The 9,120-nt window shown below is 44.7% G+C and overlaps 1 protein-coding gene across 1 annotated transcript; it reads right to left on the bottom strand.

The window, feature by feature from the left end:
• Positions 1–3,358: 3,358 nt before the first annotated feature.
• On the bottom strand, positions 3,359–6,891 carry LOC141091574 (uncharacterized). The gene is made up of 2 exons (XM_073577232.1): positions 6,140–6,891; positions 3,359–4,871 (listed from the first exon to the last, which is right to left on the bottom strand). Exons 1-2 carry the CDS (start codon positions 6,201–6,203, stop codon positions 3,409–3,411), a joined length of 1,527 nt encoding a protein of 508 aa, XP_073433333.1. The 5' UTR covers positions 6,204–6,891; the 3' UTR covers positions 3,359–3,408.
• Positions 6,892–9,120: the final 2,229 nt, after the last annotated feature.

Here is a 9,120-nt window from a genome sequence, read left to right as displayed (position 1 = left end):
TATCTCTGCAGTCTTTTGGGGTCTTCTCTCTCCCACCTCTCACTGCAGTCTTTTGAGGTCTTCTCTACCAGCTATCTCTGCAGTCTTTTGGGGTCTTCTCTCTCTACCAGCTATCTCTGCAGTCTTTTGAGGTCTTCTCTACCAGCTATCTCTGCAGTCTTTTGGGGTCTTCTCTCTCTACCAGCTATCTCTGCAGTCTTTTGGGGTCTCTCTCTACCAGCTATCTCTGCAGTCTTTTGGGGTCTTCTCTTTCTACCAGCTATCTCTGCAGTCTTTTGGGGTCTTCTCTCTCTACCAGCTATCTCTGCAGTCTTTTGGGGTCTTCTCTCTCCCACCTCTCACTGCAGTCTTTTGAGGTCTTCTCTACCAGCTATCTCTGCAGTCTTTTGGGGTCTTCTCTCTCTACCAGCTATCTCTGCAGTCTTTTGGGGTCTTCTCTCTCTACCAGCTATCTCTGCAGTCTTTTGGGTTCTTCTCTTTCTACCAGCTATCTCTGCAGTATTTTGGGGTCTTCTCTCTCTACCAGCTATCTCTGCAGTCTTTTGGGGTCTTCTCTCTCTACCAGCTATCTCTGCAGTCTTTTGGGGTCTTCTCTCTCCCACCTCTCACTGCAGTCTTTTGAGGTCTTCTCTACCAGCTATCTCTGCGGTCTTTTGGGGTCTTCTCTCTCTACCAGCTATCTCTGCAGTCTTTTGGGGTCTCTCTCTACCAGCTATCTCTGCAGTCTTTTGGGGTCTCTCTCTACCAGCTATCTCTGCAGTCTTTTGGGGTCTTCTCTTTCTACCAGCTATCTCTGCAGTCTTTTGGGGTCTTATCTCTCTACCAGCTATCTCTGCAGTCTTTTAGGGTCTTCTCTTTCTACCAGCAATCTCTGCAGTCTTTTGGGGTCTTCTCTCTCTACCAGCTATCTCTGCAGTCTTTTGGGGTCTCTCTCTACCAACTATCTCTGCAGTCTTTTGGGGTCTTCTCTCTCTACCAGCTATCTCTGCAGTATTTTGGGGTCTTCTCTCTCTACCAGCTATCTCTGCAGTCTTTTGGGGTCTTCTCTTTCTACCAGCAATCTCTACAGTCTTTTGGGGTCTTCTCTCTCTACCAGCTATCTCTGCAGTCTTTTGGGGTCTCTCTCTACCAACTATCTCTGCAGTCTTTTGGGGTCTTCTCTCTCTACCAGCTATCTCTGCAGTCTTTTGGGTTCTTCTCTTTCTACCAGCTATCTCTGCAGTATTTTGGGGTCTTCTCTCTCTACCAGCTATCTCTGCAGTCTTTTGGGGTCTTCTCTCTCTACCAGCTATCTCTGCAGTCTTTTGGGGTCTTCTCTCTCCCACCTCTCACTGCAGTCTTTTGAGGTCTTCTCTCTCTACCAGCTATCTCTGCAGTCTTTTGGGGTCTTCTCTCTCTACCAGCTATCTCTGCAGTCTTTTGGGGTCTTCTCTTTCTACCAGCTATCTCTGCAGTCTTTTGGGGTCTTCTCTCTCTACCAGCTATCTCTGCAGTCTTTTGGGGTCTTCTCTCTCCCACCTCTCACTGCAGTCTTTTGAGGTCTTCTCTCTCTACCAGCTATCTCTGCAGTCTTTTGGGGTCTTCTCTCTCTACCAGCTATCTCTGCAGTCTTTTGGGGTCTTCTCTCTCTACCAGCTATCTCTGCAGTCTTTTGGGGTCTTCTCTCTCTACCAGCTATCTCTGCAGTCTTTTGGGGTCTTGTCTCTCCCACCTCTCACTGCAGTCTTTTGGGGTCTTCTCTCTCTACCAGCTATCTCTGCTGTCTTTTGGGGTCTTCTCTCTCTACCAGCTATCTCTGCAGTCTTTTGGGGTCTTCTCTCTCTACCAGCTATCTCTGCAGTCTTTTGGGGGTCTTCTCTCTCTACCAGGTATCTCTGCTGTCTTTTGGGGTCTGTCTCTCAAGCTTTTCACATCTAGGAGGTGATATTTTGCCCCTTCTTTGCACGCTCGCTCCGTGACATTGGATGGAGACGTCTGATCCGCAATTTACAAATCTTGTTACAGATTCTCTGGCATTTCGGTCTGTATGTTGACTGTGCCATTCACACATCACATGAATATGCTCTGATATAAACCCTCCATTGTAGCTCTGGCAGAATGTTGAGGGTCGTTGTCCTGCTGGAAAGTGATCCACGTCCCAGTCTCACGTTTTCTGCAGCCTCTAACAGATTGTCCTCCAGGATTGCCCTGTATTTAGCTCCATCCATCTTCCCATGAACATTGATTAGCATCACTGATGGTACCAAGATGTTCAGGGAACTTAGGCTGGTTTCACATTAGCGTTTGGAGGCGCAGCGGATGCTCGCAGTGAAGCTCCGCCCCCTGCCGCACCTCCTCCGCCTATGGGTGCATGCGGCCTGCATATCCTGTCTTTAGCATTGGGTACGCAGGCCATGCGCAGCTATTCTTTTGCCGTTGCATTCGTCCTTTTGACGGTGCGGCGACCTGCGCCAAACGCAACGTGGTGCATTTTGGTGCAATCGCCGCACCGTCAAAAGGATGCATGTGGCGGCAAAAGAATACCTGCGCACGGCCTGCGTACCCAATGCTAAAGACAGGATATGCAGGCCGCATGCACCCATAGGCTGAGCTGACCGGAAAAGGCGCGGCAGGGGGGCGGAGCTTCACAGCGAGCGTCCGCTGCGCCTCCAAACGCTAATGTGAAACTAGCCTTAGCAAGGTGGCTATGCAGAAAATGTACCTTGATGCTCATGTTGCAACCAAACATTATGTAGCTCTCCAAGATTTTTCAGACAATTTCAGTGTGCTCGTCTATTTCCAAGAAAGTCTGTGATAAAGTCTTTCAACAATAACTAAGCATTCTTTTGGAGTTCTGACATTGTCCCGATGAAATGTTCATCTTCGATGAACTGCTGCATCTGTGGACCATCAAACACATCAGTCTTTGTTTTTTTTTCAAATGACAGGTTAGGAATTGCCAAAATGAGAAACTTGAAAGTTTCCTTCAGTTTGCAAAGCTTTATGAAATTGCTCCAAGAGTTCCTACGTGTATCGCCATTTACTCTCAAACTCCAAAGACATTAGATTTAGATAGTGAGCTCCAGTGGAGACAGTGATGTTGTCTACAGGGCTGTGGATTAATGATGCTAGATACACAAGTAAAATAAGGTAAAAATTAAAGCTGTGAGCCCCAGTGAGGACACTTCAGCCTCAGCGCACACAAACTACACAAGGCTCTTCTTTATGGCCAAAATAATTTTCTCCAAGAATCCAGGTCACAGCTGAACTCAGGTAATTATAATTTGGGTGTTTTGCAGATCAAGAATAATTCTACTAAAATATTTTTTGCTCATCTCATTTCCCCCCTCCCAACAAGAAGAGTGCTCAATATCAATGCTAATTATCTGAAAAGTTATAATTCATTTGTAAAACATTTCCACACATAGATCAAAGCTTTTCGACTATGTGACTTTTTTGATGTTTACTAAGACATGTGCTATCTATAAAGCATTTCCCACAGAGCGAACATGGATATGGTTTCTCTCCTCTGTGACGTTTTTCGTGTTTATCTAGACTTTGTTTGCCTGTAAAGCATTTCTGACAAAGTGAACATGAATACGGCTTCTCTCCTGTGTGTGTTCTCTCATGACTAACCAGACTTGATTTAACTATAAAACCTTTTCCACACACCAAGCAGGAATACGGCTTCTCTCCTGTGTGTGCTCTCTCATGTACAATAAGACTTGTTTTAGTTGTAAAGCATTTTCCACATTCTGAACATAAATACGGCTTCTCTCCGGAATGAACTCTAGTGTGTGAAACAAGATCTGCCTTCCCTGTAAAAGACTTCCCACACAGTGGACATGAATACGGCTTTTCTCCAGTGTGAATTTTCTGATGAATGACGAGATTTGATTTTGTTGTAAAGAATTTCCCACATTCAGGACATGAATATGGCTTCTCGCCTGCATGCGTTTTCTCATGTGCAACAACGTTTGAATTATATTTAAAACGTCTTCCACATATTGAACAAGGAAAAGGCTTTTCTCCTGTGTGGCTTCTCTCATGTCTACTAAGACTTGTTCTATCTTTAAAGCACATCCCACATTCTGAACAGGAGTATGGTTTATCTCCTGTGTGAATTCTTTCATGACAAACAAGACTTGTTTTATCTTTATAGCTCTTCCCACATTCTGAACATGAATACGGCTTCTCTCCTGTGTGGATTTTCTGATGTTTGAGCAGATTAACTTTTGTTAGAAAACATTTACCACATTCGTTACATGAAAACGGTTTCTCTCCTGTGTGAGTTTTTTGATGTGCGACCAGATTGAACTTACTTACAAAACATTTTTCACAAGCAGGACATGAATACGGCTTCGCTCCTGTGTGAATTCTCTCGTGTCTAACAAGATCAAATATAGTTATAAAAGATTTCCCACAAACTGAGCATGGAAACGGCTTCTCCCCTGTGTGCCGTCTCTCATGTATAACAAGATTTGTTCTTTTTGTAAAGCACTTTCCACATTCTGCACAAGAATATACATTCTTTCCTGTGTGAATTTTCTGATGACTCACAAGATTTGGTTTTGTCGTAAAAAATTTCCCACAAACAGAACATGAATGCGACTTCTTTCCTGCGTGACTTTTCTCATGTGTAAGAAGATGTGGTTCATCTGGAAAACACCCCCCACATTTTGAGCAGGTGTACGGTTTCTCCACTGTGAGAATTATTGCAATCTGTGATTGAGCAGGAGAAGGTTCTCCATTTTTAGAGGAGTTTTCTGTGCTGTGAAGTCCTGGATGTACATGAAGGTTTTCTCCAGCGGAGGGCTGCATGATATCTTCATCTTCTACTTTACAATTACGTGACAACACAAATATTTCATTTGAATCTCTACTGGGGGCTTCTGTAAAGATTAAAAGATATAATTATCTTTGATGTTTTAAACACATTTGACAAACTTGTAAAAAAAAAATCATATTAAGGGTATCATCTATTATTGGACAAGCAATTTTAATTCCCTCTATATACAGTGTAAAATCAAAATAAACGTATACATATCTGCTGAACCAGCGCTGCTCCTCCACTCGGAGCCATGCTATCTCCTGCCAGTCTCGTGACATAAGCAATGTAACGCTGCAGCCTTCACAATTACGTCTGAGCAGAAGAAACACTGTTCTTCTCAGACACAATTGTCAAAGAGATTCGCGGCAGCTGTAATGTGACATTATTAGGGGACACATGGCACAGAGTGCAGAAGCAGTACTCATCTAGGAGATAAAATCTATGTTATATGGAGCACACTGAGACACTTAATAAAGGGATGCCCAGTACAGCTGCAGGTGAATGTTTGGTCACCCCTGGTCAAAATTACTGAACAGTTAAGCAAGATAAGATGAAATGGTTCCATCCGCCATCAAGTGCCCAACATCCGCGGGTGGAGTGGAGCGGTGTGTAGAAGATGTATTTTAGTGGTCCTGATTAAAAATAAAAAACAAATGAACGACAGTGGCATAAAAAAGAAGCGTGAGGTATCGCGAAAAAAAACGACCAATATTACTTGAATATCTGAACGAGAAACTTTTTTAAAGCTCGTAAACAGCATGTATGAAAAATCTGAAAATGTGTCTGGTCGGTAACAAGGGTTTAGTTTCATATATTTTTAGAGCCAAAACAGAAGTGGATTCGGTAGGAGGACAAGCCCGTGGATTCGGTAGGAGGACAAGCCCGTGGATTCGGTAAGAGGACAAGCCCGTGGATTCGGTAAGAGGACAAGCCCTTCTTTTATGTTTTCTATTCCTACTGAATCTACCCCTTTCTTTGGCTAAAAAAACTGAACCAAAACGGCCGTACTGCATGTGTGATTCCAGCCGAGACTTCTGCAAATTGAACGAATATACTTCATACATCTCATGGTCTCCATTAGTTCTCACCTCTGTTCGCTCTGGCATTACTGTATTTGTCGGTGCGGCCATTTTTCCCCAAAAAACTAATGCCAAGTGTTACACATGACGGGTTTCATCTAACATCTGGGAGAGAGCTTCCATAGGACTTTACAGCTTCCTTAGATCCAGGACATCACGGCACAAAACATTACAGTCAAGTAACGCTATGGTGGAACCCCCCCACCTTATGTAATGGCAGAGTTCTCTTTCCAAGTTCCGTATTACCTACCTGCGGAGTCTTCGTCAGGAATTCCTTCTTTCACCTCGTTCATACTCGGTGGATCAATCATCATCTCATCGGCTTCTTCTTTAACCTCCACTTTAATAATAGTCAGATCTTCCCCCTGATACACCAGGTGTAAAACGTCAGAACAATACGGCAGTGAGATGGAGAAAGCCAACAGATGAGTGTCATGGAGGGGGGCTGTAAATATGTGTCACCCTTCTCTTCTTTAAAGCATTTGTTTCCACCTCGACCTCGTTGGGACAAAACTTAAGAAATGGACAAAAGGACTTCCATTTACCCAAACCGGGGAATCATTTTACCCCAAAGACTAACAATTTCCTACTTCCTGCAATTTTTTTTTTTCTTACAAATACTTTTTTCTTGACATTACGAAAGAAAAAAACCCTATAAATTACTGGTATTGCCTCAACTGCTAACATTCTTCTTCCTAATAAACATACACCGTACTGTGCAGAAGTTTTAGGCAGGTGTGGAACAAAATAATACTACATAGTATAAAGCTTCATACATCGTATAGTGTTTGGATGTTGGTAATTGATAAAAATAAACTAAGTGAATGAAGAAAAGAGTAAGGTAAATCTCCACTATTTGGTTACCACCTGTCATCTCAATCATCAGTATTGGGTTACTGTCCATCACCTTTGTCACTTCTTCTTGTCACTTGTCCACAGTTTGTGAAGGATCTCGGCAGGAGGTTTTTCCAAGCATCTTGGAAAGCTAACCGCATATCTTATGTGTATGAAGTTTGTGCAGATCCTTCTATGTCCTCATGTGATACCAGACAGACGGGATGATGTGAGATCAGGGTTCTATGAGGCTGGATCATCACTTTCAAGACTGCATCTTCTTTTTTTACACTGAAGATTGTGCTTAATGACATTGGCTGGATATTAGGAGTCTTTGTCCAGCTACATAATTAATTTGGAGCCAATCAGACGCCTCCCTGATGGTATGATGGACACCAAGTAATTGGTAACGTTCAGGACAGTAGACATTAGTCAGCCAAGGAATCCTTCAAAGTCAGAAGATGTCCAGAAGTTGCCATCAGCAATTAGCGAGTCCCATCTACACCTATTTAGTGTTAGGAAAAGTGGTCTTAGAAGAAGAATTGCAGCCAAAGAGACCACATTTTCTACATGGAAAGAAAGAAGAGAGTCTCAATGCTGCACAAAAACATAGGAGCAGAAAAATGGCAGCACGTGCCCTTGACTGACACGCCAAAATATGAATTTGCCTGCAGCAGAGGTCAGTTTATTCCCGAAGGGCGGCACACTAATGAGGGTCTGTAGGAAAAGTGACACAGGTAGGGGGTCATTATTGCTGTTCAGCAAATGGAGTTGGGAATTTCTTCAAGATTTATAGTGTCTTCAATACAGGCAGCAGATACATACCCATCATGTAATACCATCAAGGAGCAGTACGATTGGCTCCAAATTTATTCTACATCCAGACAAGACCACAAACATCCAGCCAAAGTCATTAAGATCGAGGAGACCTGGAAGTGATAATCCAGCCCCACAGAGCCCTGATCTCACATCATCCCATGTTTGTGATCATATGGAGAGAAAGAAGGATCCACACAAGCCTCATACACAGGAGATCTGGGGTCGGGTCTCCAAGGTGTTTAGAACAACCTCCTGCCAAGTCCCATCAAACTGTGTGCAAGTGACGGAGGCAACAGGCGGTCACCAGATACTGATGATGGGGGCGACGGGCGGTCACCAGATACTGATGATGGGGGCGACGGGCGGTCACCAGATACTGATGATGGGGGCGACGGGCGGTCACCAGATACTGATGATGGGGGCGTCGGGAGGTCACCAGAAACTGATGATGGAGGGGACGGGCGGTCACCAGAAACTGATGATGGAGGGGACGGGCGGTCACCAGAAACTGATGATGGAGGGGACGGGCGGTCACCAGAAACTGATGATGGAGGGGACGGGCGGTCACCAGAAACTGATGATGGAGGGGACGGGCGGTCACCAGAAACTGATGATGGAGGGGACGGGCGGTCACCAGAAACTGATGATGGAGGGGACGGGCGGTCACCAGAAACTGAAGATGGGGGCGACGGGCGGTCACCAGAAACTGAAGATGGGGGCGACGGGCGGTCACCAGATACTGATGATGGGGGCGACGGGCGGTCACCAGATACTGATGAGGGAGGTGACGGGAGGTCACCAGATACTGATGAGGGAGGAGACGAAGGTCACCAGAAACTGATGATGGAGGCGTCGGGAGGTCACCAGATACTGATGATGGAGGGGGCGGGAGGTCGCCAGATTGGAATTACACAAAAGGAGACTAAATCAATTCCCAACAATCTCGGAGACCAACACCCTAGAGACTCCAGCACTGGACTCATGAGAAACCACAGACACCTAAAATTGCAGTAAAAAGAAGAATTTAATTAGATTTTTAATTTAATTACCGTATATACTCGAGTATAAGCCGACCCCCCTAATTTTGCCACAAAAAAACTGGGAAAACTTATTGACTCGAGTATAAGCCTAGGGTGGGAAATGCTCCATAGATTATTCCCCCATATGGTGTCCCCAGAAGAAGCTCCATATTGTTCCCCCATATGCTGCCCCCATAAGAAGCTCCATAGATTGTTCCCCCATATGCTGCCCCCATAAGAAGCTCCATAGATTGTTCCCCCATATGCTGCCCCCATTAGAAGCTCCATAGATTATTCCCCCATATGCTGCCCCCATAAGAAGCTCCATATTGTTCCCCCATATGCTGCCCCCATTAGAAGCTCCATAGATTATTCCCCCATATGCTGCCCCATAAGAAGCTCCATAGATTGTTCCCCCATATGCTGCCCCCATTAGAAGCTCCATAGATTATTCCCCCATATACTGTCCCATTAGAAGCTCCATAGATTATTCCCCCATATACTGCCCCCATTAGAAGCTCCATATTGTTCCCCTATATACTGCCCCCATAAGCAGCTC

Source organism: Dendrobates tinctorius, unplaced genomic scaffold, assembly GCF_039654945.1.
Source record: "Dendrobates tinctorius isolate UK_male_01 unplaced genomic scaffold, ASM3965494v1 ptg000055l, whole genome shotgun sequence".
Lineage (NCBI taxonomy): Eukaryota > Metazoa > Chordata > Amphibia > Anura > Dendrobatidae > Dendrobates > Dendrobates tinctorius.
The sequence above is the reverse complement of the archived record's forward strand: the minus strand, read 5'-3'. Positions and strand labels throughout refer to the sequence as shown.

What these genes read in the sequence shown, in the direction of transcription:
- LOC141091574 (XM_073577232.1), bottom strand. Translation starts at nt 6,203, where the DNA reads ATGATGATTGATCCACCGAGTATGAACGAGGTGAAAGAAGGAATTCCT. An exon ending in TCCTGACGAAGACTCCGCAG is followed by an intron (nt 4,872 to 6,139) that starts GTAGGTAATACG and finishes TAATCTTTACAG; the next exon opens with AAGCCCCCAGTAGAGATTCA.